The following is a 15,440-nucleotide window of genomic DNA, read 5'->3' as shown; positions in this document are numbered from 1 at the left end:
TGTTAAAGTCTAAATACACTACACACACACACACACAAACACACATCCAATTCCTGATGCAAATATCTGTGACTTACCATTGGGATCCCAGTGACATATTCCACTTAATGGAGTGAAAATCCCATAGGATGGCTTTACAATCAGGCTCAGACAATCTCAGCTCCTAAATTGTACTTAGGATTGCTAGAAGGCTAAAAATTCTTCCAAATATGGTCAAGAAAGTTTTAATCCTAGTAAATTTTGTTTTCATGTTGGGATGAGAATAGCAACAAAAGTTATTCTTTCTTTGTTTTCTATTTACTCAAAGTAAACATATGGGGCACAATTTCTCTTGAGATTATGTTGAAATATTTACCATTAGTATTTGAGATAAATAGAAATCAGTCATAATCAAAATGACATTTTAAATCTTTATTGATACCATTTTAGGAACTAATCTATTTACATATTCTTCCAAACTCTATCCTTACAGCTTTTAAAGCCAAGAACTTTTCTCAATATTAAAACTTTCAAAAGAGGGTTTAGCTACCTATAAACATTATGTACAATTCTAAATTCTGAATCAAAAAATATTTCTAATATAATTAATATTGATATTCTTCAAAACATTAAATGGAGAACCTCCAATTATTTTTCAAACAAAAGCCACAAGAAATTAAATAATTTACTATGTACATCACAACTTGCTCATATCCAATTGCCAGGAAAAGCATCATGCCAACTGTTCGGAGCGCCTCCACTGACGAAGGCAAAGAAATCAAGCTGTATATGACGATCATCAAATTCACACACTCAGGTTTTGTATAGTTTGATCTATTCTTTGTTGTAAGGCTGCTAGATTGAAATGAGGACTCTTTATATAAACATGACATTTTGAAATCATATAGATAATTTAGTCATTTTATAATATTTTATGACAGTAGCATGGTATTCATTTATTTTGTTAGAAGTTATTCACAGGTCCTAATATACTAGATGATTGGAATGTCACACTAAGGAAATTATCCTTACATATCCTTATTATTTAAATGTCTAATAACAATATATCAGAAATAAAAAGATACTGTTTAATATTGATCAAATATTTAGTACATTTTCTATTTAAGCTTCTACTGGCTTTCTTAATTTTAGCTGACCTAAGATAATCTAACAATCAATTTTTCCTCTTTTAAAACAAAGCAAGTATTTAGGTTATACTTGTGATAAATCCCAAGCTCTTTTTTTAAGTTGTTCTTAGAAAGACAAGAATAATTTGATATAAGTAAAGAGGATTGCTTTTTCACTTTGATATTATCTCGTTATTGGGAACCTATGGATAGGCTTCAAAAAATAATACCAGGAATTAAAAGATATGGAGAAGTAAGAATTCCCTAAGATAACGTTATGGCAAAGTTTGTCTGAAAAACAAAATAAAGCAAAAGATAGCACACAAACACTTGGCCTAGACTAGCACGAGCTTGTGAAACTGAGCCACCATGTGACATTGACGAAGCCGACAACACGAGCATGAGCCGCTCAGTCTATAATAGTGGTTGACCTTTTAAAATTTTAACTACATTTTTACCTACCTGCAGTCAACATTGTTTAAGAATTAGTTCATTGTTTCTTTGTAGCTTAGGCTTATTGATCATAGAACATTTTATAGCTGTCAATATTTTCTTTTATGGTTTTCACATCATGGAAAATTAGAATCTTATTTATTGAAATATTTAAAAAAACTTATTGACTTGAATGCAACGTTTCCTAATAAAATATTTGGCAAATCTGAAATTTTTTTTTAAGTTATCTCTTTCTTTGCTGATTTTTGTTTACGTTAAAAACTTTGACCACATGAAGGTTGTTCAATATTGGAGGTTTTGAGAAAAATAGCTTTAATTTTGTTTGAGAGAATTTCCTCAGCAGAAACTATATGTTATTTGGGTGTTCACAGTACTTACTATGATACACAGTACATTTTGATCCCCCCCAACCATTACAGACTAACTGATTACAAGACTTCAAAGAATGAACATTTGAGATTTCTTCTCTAGTTCTCTATTTCTGATGTAGACATTTAACAAAATGTGTCTTCTAGCCAGCTCTTAAAAGTTTACTAATTGCTTAATTTGTTCTGTTTGCAATGACTGTCTCCTTAACAACATTTTTTTACTTTTGAATTCTTTAGGGAAAATAGGAACTGTTGGCATAAGCACTTTTTGGCCACAAGAAAGAAGGCTGGAAATCTTGTTGCTGACGTTGATATCCGAGACGGGAGGGTGCGGATTCACATTTAAGGGGGGCAGAAATCCTGGTCTGGTTCCGGGAATGCTGTGATCTAAAGGGAAAGCTCCAGAACCACGCCTTTCTAAAATTGCGTGATTTCTCCTGCTCAGGGGACCGGGGGGAATATTCTCCAACAATTCCTTGGACCCTGACAACAAGGAAGAAGATGGGGAGAGGATCTTTTTCTTTCCTGTAAATGCTTTGCCGTCTTCTAAGGTTGCAGGGGTTAGGCCAGAGGAGAGCTGGGAATCAGAGCTGTAGTGATTTGCCCCTGAGTTTCTTTTATGAACTATACTTCTTAGGGTGGAAGCAAATATTGTCTGGTTAGAGTCTGGGTCCTGGTCAACAGGGATTTCAATGCATTGCTGATTTCCTTCTGAAAAAAGGGATTGGTAATTTATCTCATCATGTGACATCTTCCTTGAGCTGGCCCGATCAAAGGCTCTTAGCAAATGTGCAGTGTCTTTTATATCAATGCTTTCGTGCCTAGTGATGAATCGCTTGGAAAGTGCCAGCCCATTGGTTTTGTAGGATAATTCTTCCTCTGGAGTGATATCCTGGAGTTCCTCTTGCAAAGAGGCCACTCTGTGCTGGTGCAGTAATGAGGGGGGACTCTTGATCCAGGGTGGAACCTGGGGTAGCTTGGGCCCATTAGGAGCCATGGCAGGCTTCCTCACAGGGGAGCCTGGGTCCAGTGCATCATCACTGCTTCCTGAGGGCTCCAGGTCTTTAAAGCCAAAAAGTGTCGTTTCGGTTTCAGGAGAAGGTGAAAGTGGCGACGAGGCAGTTTTGATGTCTATTTCTGAAGGAGTGGCACAGGTGGCTGGTGCAGGACTCCTGTCTGTATCCGCAGGAGGCATGTTTAAGTACTGTCTGGTCGTGTGCCTGCCAGAAGGCGATTTTGCTGTTGTTATGATAATGACCTCTTTCCCTTTTGCCCTGCAAGCACTAAGCAGAACTTTCAGGGTCTCTCTATCTTCTGAATTTATAGCATAAACGAGGGCCGAGGAACTAGAATGGTCTTGCAAGCTGAGGTCAGCCCCGCTCTTCACGAGCAGAGACACAACTTCAGGACCGGCTTTTTCTAAGCAAGCGTGCATCAGAGCAGTTTTCCCAGACTTGTCCTGTATGTTCGGATCAGCATTGTTTTCTAACAGGTATTTAACCATTTTGGCTTTACTGACACCCTGGGGATCAACGTGTTTGGTCTTACAAGCGATCATTAGGGGTGTTTCCCCGCGGTCATTGCTCTCGTTGATGTAGGCGCCGCCTTCCAGCAAGAGTCTTGTGAGGCGAAGCCGGCTCTGATGCACGGCTTTGATCAGGGAATTTCCATCACTTGACAATTCTACACCTTCATCCATCTTCAAAAATCAGCAATCAATACCTGGGTATCCAAGAAGATGAAGACCATAAGATTAGCCAGAATCAATGCCCCAGGTTATATTCATGTTATTAGTCACAATTGCTGAAATATGTATAGAGAAAGAGGACATAAATGAGATTACACAATTAGTAAATACAGAGCAAAATAGTGAATTGTGAAATAAAAAATTTTAGAATGGTAACAATGCTTAGAGAATACAAACCAAAATTTACTTTCAAAATCTTCATCAAATTTGATATAACACAAACCCAGTACTTCCCTAAATCTGACATTAATTAAACAATAACACACTTATTTTCTACTTGTGAAAAATATTTTTAAAATAACACTAAAATGCAAATTTAAGCAAAAGAGCCAAAATTCTGTGTAACAACAGAATCAATTAAAATATAGTGTGTTTATGGTAGCTTAACGTAAAAACGTCCTAGTATTAAATTACTCAAACAAGCTCTTCAGTTAAATAATGCAACTAATATCTAGATTTTCAATTTGAGGAGCTATGTTTCTTTTAAAGAATGAAAAATTATTTGGACTACTAGACGTTAACATAACTGACACAGTCTGGAGTTCACACTGAGATAGGAATGGTGAGCACGTGATTCTGCACTTTTCTTGATTCCATCATTCAAATCATATGCTGACTAGATTATGGCGTCAGCAACACACTGTTGGGTTAAATTTTGACAGCAGTACGGTGGCTCTGAAAAAGGCATTTTCTAGGCTAGAAACGTGAATGAAGACATGTAGACTCTATAAACATTTTATTTTTTATCACTAAAACTGAAAATTATTTGTTTAATTTATCTAAATAATTCAGATTCAAACTCCTTCAACAGATACTTCCATTAGTTGATAAGAATTATATCTTTATCTGGAGCTGAGGAAATGTTTGTCTTTTAACAGTCCATAGAGCTGGGGAGAAAAACCCAGTGGAGAAATCTATTACATATAACTAGGTAGTTTTCAGAAATTGAGAAATAGTATTTATTCTACTCATTAACTTTTAAAATTAAGAATATGGGACATGAATTTCTATTGGATAATAGAATAGATAATAAATATAACGACCTCTTGACAGACAGACAGAAGAGGAGACGAAGTGAGCAGAAAGAAAGTAAAGAAAAAGGGAACAGACAGACATGCAGGCAGAAATTAATTCAGTTGTTAAACAGCTGTGAGCTCCTCACATGTGCGGGTCCCTGAGCCACAAAGGCAGGAGCCTGAGCCCCGGGGAGCTGACAGCTGTTGGAGGAGATGCTGGATAAGCAGCTGGTCATGAGTTAGGAGAACATTCAGGCTTTAATGACTTGGGGACTGAAGGGGGCTTCACGGAGGCCAGGCATTTGAACTGGGTCTTGAAGACCACGTGAGTTTGGCAGGCAGACAAAGGAGGAAGAGAGAAGTAGAGCACATTCCTTGTGCAATGACCTAGAGGCTTAAAATAGCAGTTCTTTATCATAAATCAGGCTCTATTTATGCTAATATAACCAAACTTTAGGAAAATATTTTAGCAGGTGGTTATAGTTAGGGTGACTATGGCAGAATACACGCATCTAATTTTGCCCCTTCTTGAAACCCCCTAAAACTAAAGAATTTTTAAAAAGACATAAACTCACAAAGGTAGCAGGAAAAGGAGAGAAGATGACAGCAACATTTTGGAAGCCAGAAAGCAGACAGGCCGGTGGTAACTGACTCCAGCAGCCTGAAAAGGCTGTGCCTCGAGTCATTGGTGGTAAAGCTGAGAACTAAGTCCATGTCCACCACAGAATCCTCGAAAGAGGCAGCAGCAGGAAGCTCTAGAACTGGGGGTGGAGGGGACAGCTAAAATAAGGACTAGGTGAGAAGCTGTTAGAGAAGCAGTTCGATCCCTAGGTCCTCGCTGCTCGAAGTGTGATCCCACCTCGGACCAGCAGCAGCCGCAGCGGCATTACCTGAAGCCTCTCAGGCTTGCAGCATCTCAGGCTCCACCCCAGACCTACTGAACGAAAGCCTACATTTTAACCAGATCCCCAGGTGACTTGTATGCACATCAAAGTCTGAGAAGCGCTGTCTCAGGTCTTTCCTCCAATCTAAGCCACCAGGAGATAGGAGAGCCCCTCCCAGCTGAGGACACATCCAGAACTTTATCCTACAGAAATGGTGAAACAGAGTCTCTGGACTGGGAGTCACTGGCAACGTCTGAGGACAAGAAAATGGGGGGGAAATGGATTGTATGCTTACTGATCACTGAATGGAGGGATCACAGCCCTCTTCCCCAGCTCCAAGAAGGCTGGCAGCCATACCTTTATCCTTCAGGAGAAAACTGCAACTCTCTCAAGAATCTGACCTGCCTACCTAGAAGAAAATACCCGAGTCCTGACCACAGGGATTCCCCAACATGCCACCCTGGTCATCCGACAGTGAGGCTTCAAGGTGACCCACGTGCTCCAGGTCACCCATGTGCTCCAGGCTTCACATTAGCCTTTTAATCCAAGCCCTTTGACCATGAGCAAACAGTCCAAAGAAAAAACAAACCAAAAACCCTCTTACATTAAAGATAGAGACCAGAACAAATAGAAAAAAGCAACTTGGGGAAAACAAATATTAGGAAAATGAAGATTTCAAAAACTCTATATCCTCAAAGGGATGAGAAGATGTTGTAACCACAAAACAAGAGTCTATGAAAAAAGAATATTCAGAGACTAAACAAAGCTCTCAAAATATAAAAACACGATAGAAACTGCAAAACTCAATAGAAGGGGTGGATAACATTGATAAAATCTCTAACACAGTCAAGCAAAAAGAATAGAAGAGAAAAAAATGAGAAAATTAGAGAGCTAGATCAGGAAATCCAACATCCAACTAACAGAATTTCTTGAAAGAGAAAAGAGTGGGGGTCGGGGGAGAGATGAGCAGGAAAGGAAATGCTGGTCAATGAGATCAAGAGAATTTTCTAGACCTGAGGGACATGACTTTCCAAATTGAAAGGACCAATTAGATCATAGCACAATGAATGAAGACAGACCCTGACCATGGCACATGGCTGTAAATTTCCAGAACACTGAGAACAGAGAAGATTCTACAAGCTTGGGGGCAAGAGGTGGGGAGTGGGCTGGATAAGTCAGATACTAAAGGATCAAGAATTAGAATGGACTGGGATATATCCACAGCAACAGTGAAAGACAATGGAAGAATGTTTTTTTAAAGATCTAAAGGAAAAATGATTCCCAGCTTAGAATTCTACATCTAGCCAAACCATCAGTCAAGAATTGGGATACACACTCAAGAATCTACTGGCAGATGTAGTCTACTAAGATGAAATGGTAGAATAGGAAAGAAGAAATGAGATACCACAGGCTAGAGATCATTACAGAGGAGAGGCATCTAAAGTCCCCAGGAAGATGGTGAGAGGAGATGCCAGGATAAGGGAGGTACACAGGCATCATCCCTGAGATCACACTGCCATTTTACCACCTTGTTAAGCGAGGACCAAATGCCCAGGTGAGCCTACCCTCAATTCTTTGATCTACTTGCTTTGTCCTGACCACATCTCTGCTCTCTTCTTCATGCCCTGCTTTCTGGGGTAGCCAACAGAACTCATTTCAGCCCTGCGCAATTGTTTGCCTTTGACCTGCTCTGAGATCTGGGGATAAGTTGTGGGGAGTGCAAGAAAAGAAAGACCGAATACCCATGCCCTTTGGATACCCAGTACCTGGTCTACACTACAGCTCTGCCAGAAGCCCTGTAAGGGTGAGCCCCGTATTCCCCAGGCCTCACTCACGACCTTGCCCAGAAGGGGCTCTTGTAAACGCTCAGGGATGCTGAGCCAAACTAAGATCCAGAGACTGCTCAACTGATCTTCTCCCAAGGCCTTTCATCGTGTATTGGCAATACTGGCCTTTCTTTTATTCATCTCATTTTGTGCTTGGTACCCAGTTTTTCAAAAATAAACATTTAATTTACTAAAGGAATATACACAAGTGGGAAACTGGAAAGAAAAATAAGCAAAGGGAATGATTAACACAAAAATCAAGAGAAAGTTTCTTCTTGGCGGGGTAGGGAGAAGAGTGCAATTCGGGGGACACACAGGGGCTTTGCAGGTTCAGGGACTGCTCTGGTTCCCAACCTGGGTGGTATGTACATGGGTGTCCACTTTACTCCTCTCTAAATGGTACATATTTCACATATGCTTCTTATGATACTGCTGTTACCTATTTATTGTCAAATAGAACACGTGTACAGAAAAGAGCATAGCGTTTATGTAAGATATACTTCACCATTAAAGTTTATTAAGGTCTTACTTTTTGCAACATAATTCCGTTTTTGTGGTATTATCGATAGGATTTGTGCCTCACTTTCAAGGAGTTTCAACTAGTAAGCTCCTGAAAGGCAGTATTCAAAAGAATCTACTTATTCGTTTTCACTTTAGTATCATTCATGATGTTAAGCAAAGAACAACTACTCAACACGCACACACATAAATACAGCGAAAGTGAAGGACGCGATTTTTGTCCCATGTGCAACGTTCTACAAAAGCTATTCCAGAGCCAGACATACCTGCAACTCAGGAACCTGGGAATTTAGGATTGTTGACGGCTTGGGTCCCAACTCAGAGGTCTATTCTGAATGCAAAGCATCTGACAAGGGCTCTCGTGAGATGCTGGTCACGAAAGAAACCTTCTGTTAGCATTTTTCATATACAAGTGGGTTTAATACAGCAAAGAGACTTAGAGAAATGAGCTGGAACATAACATCAAGTGCAGGACCCACTTAGTGACTACAATTCAAGAAGAGTTACAGTATCAATCTTGTAAAAACACCTTTGACCAAAAGTAGCATTCAAGAAACATACTCAAATGAAAACAAGTTACAGGACAGCAGATTTCAATACTCTACCTTCATATAGCCTAGTATCTGGGCCAATCTTGCTTGAAAAAAGAAGCCTTATAAGAATCTTTCAGAAAGATTTTCAAACCTTTCACCCATCCTCATGTAAAGGCCTTTCTCCACAACGCTAAGCCTGAGCACTTTCTGTCATAACTGTCTGTCACTGAAGTTGGTGTCAAGAGGTCTTGGGAGAAGAAGGGGAGCTGGCAATGCACTGCCAACTGGGATGCCTGAGGGGGTGGTGGCCCCACTGCGGTCCTGTGACGGGGGTGCTGTGGGCTCCGGGGCCTCAGGGAAACTGGGCAGTGGACCCCCAGGTAGCGGCAACAAGCGAATCCATCTGCCAGGCGGACAAGGCAGACCCCTCCCCTGAGTACTGGAAGACCATCTAGCAAAAACAACAAAGGCTTCCTCTTTGTTTGATATAAACTTTTTTTTTTTTAAAGATTTTATTTTTTCCTTTTTCTCCCCAAAGCCCCCCAGTACATAGTTGTGTATTCTTCGTTGTGGGTTCTTCTAGTTGTGGCATGTGGGACGCTGCCTCAGCGTGGTCTGACGAGCAGTGTCATGTCCGCGCCCAGGATTCGAACCAACGAAACACTGGGCCGCCTGCAGCGGGGCGCGCGAACTTAACCACTCGGCCACGGGGCCAGCCCCTGTTTGATATAAACTTTTACGTTGTTCACATTTAGTAGAGCAATTTTGAAATTGTTGAAACATCATATTTGTCAGAGAAAGAAGCTGCCAACTATATTCTCCACATGCACACAGGTTTGGTTTCTTACTGTCTTGTTTTGCCATCAGTATTTTATTGGAATAATCCCCTTGTCTTGACGCCTTCACCCTCTTTCAGTTGGTTCTTTTATCTTGCCTCATCCATTTACACATCAAAAATGCTGATATTCGAAGTTTGACTAATTTACTCTTCATCGAGGTAAGCGATGAAGAACACTTCTCTAGCCTCCAATAATCCTCCTTCAGAAACGTTCTCGCTTCCTGTTTCCTTGTGTGAACCATGCCCACTGAGCACCCAGCACTGATGCTGTATTGACATTCGGGCGGGCCCTTTGTTTAAATCCAGCTTAGAAGTGATTTCCAAGTTCAGTTATACCTTCCAAATGGATAACAGTTAAACTGGAGAAAGTTCGGGGGTCAGACAGACCCAGATTTCCATGCTAACTCCCCTATTAGTAGCTGTGTGCCCTGGTCAAATCGCTCAGCCTCTCTGAGTCTTGGGTTCCTCCTCCAGGGAATGACAATCATCACATTCCCCTCCCCCCCGGAGCAGGGTCATGAAATCACATAATGTCTAGAAAGAGTTTCCTGGGGTGCTCCCCACTCACTGCAATTTTCTTTTTAAAATTTTTATTTCAGAATTTAGCCTTCTTTTATGTCTATCATATTCTAAACCACAGGCTATTTAAATAACAGATAAAATATTTAAAGTGTTGTTTTTTTTTAGGATCTGTAAATAACGTTTGTAAACATAAATGGAATCTAATAAGTGAAATATGGAAAGATGATATCTTTTAAGTGCATTTTCCAAATACAATAATTTCAGCATTATTATGAGATATTAATTATTAAACAGCTGGATAAATTGCTTTTTATTTTAAAATTAGAATGTTTTTAACATCACTTGCCATTCATCATGGCAGACTTACTGTTCTCTTTTAGTGCCTCTCTCTAATTCCAAGATCCCACTAAAATTACAGTTTAATTATTTAAAAAATAATAAGAAAGATATATATTCTGAAAAATAAAGAAAACTGGAGGAGAGATATCACCAGATGAGCAACTTCAAACAAGCTTTGGAAACAGAGGGGGACGGTGGTGTGGGAAAATGCCTTAGCACAGCATAGGCCGAAACGTAAGCATCTAGGGAGGCGGCCCCCACGACAAGGGAGCCCGCTGACCCGTGGGACCCATGACCTCTAGGACCTGGAGGCCCCAAGTGACACAGAAAGTGGCAATGAGGCACAGGGTTGAAATGAGAGGATGATTCAGTGTCTGTGAACAGAACAACTGGACCCCCAGGTCCTTTACCCCTCCCCACCCCCACACGTAGACAGCCACTCTCCTAGGCAAGAAAACAAAGAGTTATTCTCTGAACAGATTAACCAGAAAGGCTCCAAACTTGCAGGCAGCGAGCTGAAAGCAGGGGATACGGTCAGAAGCTACAGGCTGGATGGTGGAATCCCCAGCTCTCTGCCCTGCTGCCAGGAGACTGGAAGCCAGGAGAAAGAAGTAAAAAGCCCTGGATCTTAGAATTGCGAACCCTGTTAAAAATACTGTCGATAAATGAAGCAATTCAAATCGTAACTACATTCTCCCCTCCAGACACCCACTCTCAATGGAAATAGAAAGTTACCTGAAGATGTTATTCACAATTTCATCCTCCGCTTATGTCTCTTCTCTCCCTGGATGAGTTTTCTGTCAGCCAGCTGTCAGTTCCTACTGAAGGAAATCAAAGCTATTCAGAGTTACATAAATACCAATAATTTGTTTCACACATCTCTCCCATTTGGAGTCTGGTTTTTCAATTCCTTGTGAAGCCATTTCTACAGTGTTGGTTCAGTTACCCATAGAGCACTGATTAGGAGTCTGAAAAGCGTCGGGAGTGGATCCTACGCACGGCCACCCTGTGTGTGTGTCTGCAGGACCCAGCCTGCTCTGCAAGGGCTGCTGGAATCGGAAGGGCTGCAGCCCTTACCAGGTCGGCTGCATTCTGTGCAGAGGAAGAGGTGGAGGAAGGCAGGGTGAGGGAACTCTCCCAAAGTCACTCCTCTTACTTGCCTGCTCCCCAGGACTTAATCAAATGTTCCTGTGCCCTGTCTCTCATGTCTCCTTGCTTCCTGGATGGCCAGCTTCCCCACAGTAGGGTTCTGTTTGAGTACCTGATCTGTCTGGTATGTTACACGGTAGTGCCACCGGGCTGAGGAGCTTTCCAAGCCCCCTTGGAGACGACAGGCTTGGCCTTTCCTGTGGCTTTTTCTCCCCAAGTCACTGCAGTTTTCCTCTTATTGAGAGAGCAATATTGTTTTCCTTTGAACCTCTTGCTTCACCTACAAATAGGATGTGTGCTCCCTCTCATAAAGTTAGTTGTCTGGCCATGGTGGGGGAGGGCAGCCAGGGGGCAGAAATTAACAAATGGATTTCAAGCTCGAAATTCAGCCCTTCGCCCTTGTCCCAGGCTGCCCTCTCTCTGTGCTGCCCATAGCTGGACCAGAGCGAGCTCGGAGGAGGCAGCAGGCTGTGCCTCACGAAAGGGGCTGTGTCTCCTCCAAGTTACCAACCCTCTGGCAGCCGTTCCTCTGAGCCTCATCTTAGGGTTAATATCTACTTTACAGAAGATGATTGTGAGGATTTAAAAGATCCTAATACACTTGCCACTTAGGAATTCAACAAATGTCAGTTTCTAAAGATGCATCACTAAACGTGAGTCTTCTGGGCTGGAAGAGTCTGACAGTGGGAGGCCAAGGTGCCTGATGGGTTCCCCACCTTCTGTGTTCATAGGAATCACACGCAGAGCTGGTTAAAAAGAAGATTCCAGGCTCCACTCCCAGATATTCAATAGGGGGTGCTTCCTGTGCACACTTGGAGAAAATCTGTGACAAGCTCTCCACTCCTTGTTCCAGTCCCACTTCTTATTTGGCTATCAACCCTGCCTCAGGCTCCCACCAGGCTGTCTCATCATTACCTCCAGGAGGTCTGATGCTCAACTCTCCTGCAGGAGCAAGGGCAGAGATGACTGCCTTGGCCTAGAGAGGGGTACAGGGAGCCCACAGGTCCAGAGAAGAGTGCAGCCTCCAGTTAGAATGGGCCAGGGGCTGGAGGTTTGCTCTCCTGCCCTTCCCAAACAAGTTTGAAGAAATCCAGAGTTGTAGTGGGCAGCCCAAGGCCAGGATGCCAGGCCAGCTGCACTTGGAACGCCTGCCACAAGCAAAATACACGTCTCCTCCCGGTGCAAGGAAACGGGCAGAGTCAGAACAAAAGACGCACCTGAGATTGTCCCAGAAATGTAACGGCTTGCCAGGGAAAGTATTCTTCTCTGGCACCAGCCTGTGAGAAATATTTAGAAGCTGCCCAAGGCAAGGAGTAGCTGGTAAGGTTTGCTGTGTTTCCCACACATACCCAAAAAGGGCCGGTGTCTTCTAGTTACTTCGGCTGTCCCCCAGGTCTCTGGGGCTGAGGCCTGGGGCAGCCAGACCCCCATCCCTTTCAGCAGACGCCCTCCCAACACACACACACACACACGCACGCAAACCTATACCTCCAAGTCTCAGGGAACCAAGGTGATGGATTTCCAAGCAGTTGAGGATTCTGGCCGCGTCTCCACAGTCGCCGCTGGCTCCGGGAGCCGGGAGCCGAGCTCGTTTCCTCAGCTTCTCCTGAGTAGGAGGGAGCGAGCCCGAGGTGCTGTCGGAGAAGGGCAAAGGAAGGTGACTGGGGCGACAGCGCCAGGGCACCAGTGGGGGCCGGGCGCGCGTTTCGTCGCCTGTCTCTGAGCCAAGGCAGGCAGCTGGAGGCCGAGGCGATCGCCATCCAGGAGCAGAGGGTCAGCCCAGAGCCGCTGCGAAGCGGTCCCCACACCGCCGGCCCGGAGGACGCGGCCCTCCCTGGGGAGCAGCCATTGCCCCCATCCTGGGGCAGGCGCACCTCTGGACCCCGGTTCTCCCGAAGGGGGTCCGGGGTCCTAGTGCCAAGGCTGTGCGCCCCCGAGAGGCGCCAGTTCCGGGCTGACTGCCCCTATGTGGCTCCCATTTGCCGAGCTAGCGGCTGCAAGCGGCTCCGCGGCCCCGAGCCCGCACCTCCCGCTGCCCCGCGGCCCGAGGCACCTGCGGCGACGCGCCCAGGTCGGACCCTCCGACCAGCGCGCTCCCGCGGCCGAGCGCGCGCCGCTCCCGCTGCGGCGCCGACCCGCGCCCGCCGGTCCTCCCCGCTCCCCCCGGACACCCCGCGGCCACGGGCCGCCCCATCCTGTCCCCGGCGCGGTCAGGCCGAGGAGGAGGCGACAGCCGCATCCCGGCGGGGTCGTGACGGAGCCGCCGCAAAGCCCGAGCCGAGAGCCGCGGGGACTGCGGGAGGCGCGAGGGGGTCCCGCGATGGCGCCCCTCGGCCCGCGCGGGTCTCTCCGCCCCGGGGCCCCGCAGTGTCAGTGCGCGGCAGGGGCGGCCGCGGGGCCCCGGGCTCGCCCTCGGCGCCCTCCGCCCGGCAGCCGGCGCTGCAACCAAAGTTTCCCCAAGTGCCGCCCGCAGAGACGGCGCCGCTCGCCGGCCGGACGCGCTGTCGGGGCGGCGGCGGCGACTCCCACCTCCCGGCTCGGCAGGGACCCCCCGCGCCGGCGGCCCGGCGCCCTCCGGGCTGGGCTTGCTCCTCCGCGGCGCCCGGCGGCTCGAGGCGCAGACCCGGAGGTGCCGCCCTGCGCCGCCCCTGCCGCCGGAGAGACCGCGGGGCGGCCCGGGCTGCGAGCCGTGGGCGCGGGGGCCGCGAGGCGCGCACCTCGCCAGACGCCGGCGGCGCCGCGCTGCGGCCGCGAGTGACGCGCGGGCTCGGGCTCGGGCTCGGGCTGCGCGGCGGGGGCGGCGGGGCCGAGGTCTGCCCTCGAGGCTCGGCCTCCCGTCCCTGCACGTGCGCCCCCGCCCCAGCCCGGCCGCTGCGCTCGGCCCGGGCGGCTCGGCCCCGAGCAGGGGCCGCAGGGTCTTCCAGCTGCGGGGCGCCGACCGCTGCTGCATCTCGGGCCCCGGTTCCCCCGTCCGTCTCTGCGTCCCTCCCCCGGTTCACATCCTCCCGGCTGCTCCCTGTCTGTCCCCCGCGGGTCCCTCTTTCCCTTTCGGGTCCCTGAACCTCCTTTAGGAACGGCCGGAGTTTCACTTCAGCTTGGGGGGGGTGGGGGGTGGGAGCAACCCTTCTTGTTTTTGTTGTTATGAGTTTATAACTTTATTACAGTATTATTACAACATCAGTGTAACACCTTAACAAAACGCCTCATAATGTATCGTATGTGTTAAACTCCAGTGCGGGATAAAGGGAGACGAAATTAAGAAGCAGCAATGATCTTAACTCTTCATTTATGGTCAAGTGGAGAAAAGACCATGACCATTTGTTGTTGTTCAGATAAGGTCAACGAAAACCACTCTGTAGTTTTGGGTCCCCAAAGGGGGAAAGTAGACTTATCTCTGGGCAGGCTTCCTTTATTTAGGGAAATAATCCGCTGAAATGGGCCCTTAGTGGATCTATGAAAGCAAGTTCACAGGACATGTTAACCCAGAGTTGGGCTCTAGGGACCTGGAACCCTGAATCTGGGTTGCCCTGTGCCCAGGCCACTTGTTGGGGGAGACTGGAGGTGCCCAGGGAGGGACTGGGCAAATTTGCATGAAGGCACAGATCCTGTTTCCCCCATTCAAAAAAAAAAGTTTTATTAACCTATAGTACATATTAAAAGGTGCACATTTCACAAGTTCAATGAGTTCACAGAAACTGAAGCATCGTTAAGATCAAGGGACAGAAGGGGCCGGCCTGGTGGCCTAGCGGTCGTTTGTGGGCTCTGCTTCATAGACCATGGTTCGGGCCCACAGCATGGGGGCCACCACTTATGAAGCCATGCTGTGGTGGTGTCCCACATACAAAACAGAGGAAGATTGGCACAGAAGTTAGCTCAGGGCCAATCTTCCTCACCAAAAAAAAAAAGAGAGAGAGGGAGTGAGAGACAGACAGAAGACTGACAGCTCCCCAGAAGACTCCCTCATATCTCCCTTTGCGCTGACAGGGTAGTGGCTTCAACCAGCACAGATTACTTCTCTTGTGTTTGTACTTTATAGCAATCGAACCATACAGGATATGCTCTGTTGTCTGGCTTCTTTCACTCGACATTATGTTTAAGAGATGCTACTGTCTGTGGTCATAGTTTGTCCATTGTTTTTGC

General features: G+C 46.0%; 1 protein-coding gene across 5 annotated transcripts; it reads right to left on the bottom strand.

Moving 5' to 3' along the window:
• Window positions 1–396: 396 nt before the first annotated feature.
• ANKRD34B (ankyrin repeat domain 34B) lies at window positions 397–14,157 on the bottom strand. 5 transcript variants are annotated; one of them, XM_070517867.1, is made up of 5 exons: window positions 14,018–14,157; window positions 12,789–12,934; window positions 10,887–10,969; window positions 8,186–8,288; window positions 397–3,649 (listed from the first exon to the last, which is right to left on the bottom strand). In XM_070517867.1, exon 5 carries the CDS (start codon window positions 3,624–3,626, stop codon window positions 2,082–2,084), a length of 1,545 nt encoding a protein of 514 aa, XP_070373968.1. In that variant the 5' UTR covers window positions 3,627–3,649; window positions 8,186–8,288; window positions 10,887–10,969; window positions 12,789–12,934; window positions 14,018–14,157; the 3' UTR covers window positions 397–2,081. The 5 variants fall into 5 exon arrangements, with proteins under 5 accessions (XP_070373968.1, XP_044633851.2, XP_044633852.2 ...); XM_044777916.2 differs by lacking the exon at window positions 14,018–14,157 and adding an exon at window positions 13,830–13,970 and having other exon boundaries at window positions 10,887–10,972; XM_044777917.2 differs by lacking the exon at window positions 14,018–14,157 and adding an exon at window positions 13,830–13,970.
• Between the last annotated feature and the right edge of the window lie 1,283 nt (window positions 14,158–15,440).

Source organism: Equus asinus, chromosome 9, assembly GCF_041296235.1.
Source record: "Equus asinus isolate D_3611 breed Donkey chromosome 9, EquAss-T2T_v2, whole genome shotgun sequence".
NCBI classification, from domain to species: domain Eukaryota; kingdom Metazoa; phylum Chordata; class Mammalia; order Perissodactyla; family Equidae; genus Equus; species Equus asinus.
Note: the sequence above shows the minus strand (reverse complement) of the source record. Positions and strands in the feature narration are given on the sequence as shown.

What these genes read in the sequence shown, in the direction of transcription:
- ANKRD34B (XM_070517867.1), bottom strand. Translation starts at nt 3,626, where the DNA reads ATGGATGAAGGTGTAGAATTGTCAAGTGATGGAAATTCCCTGATCAAA.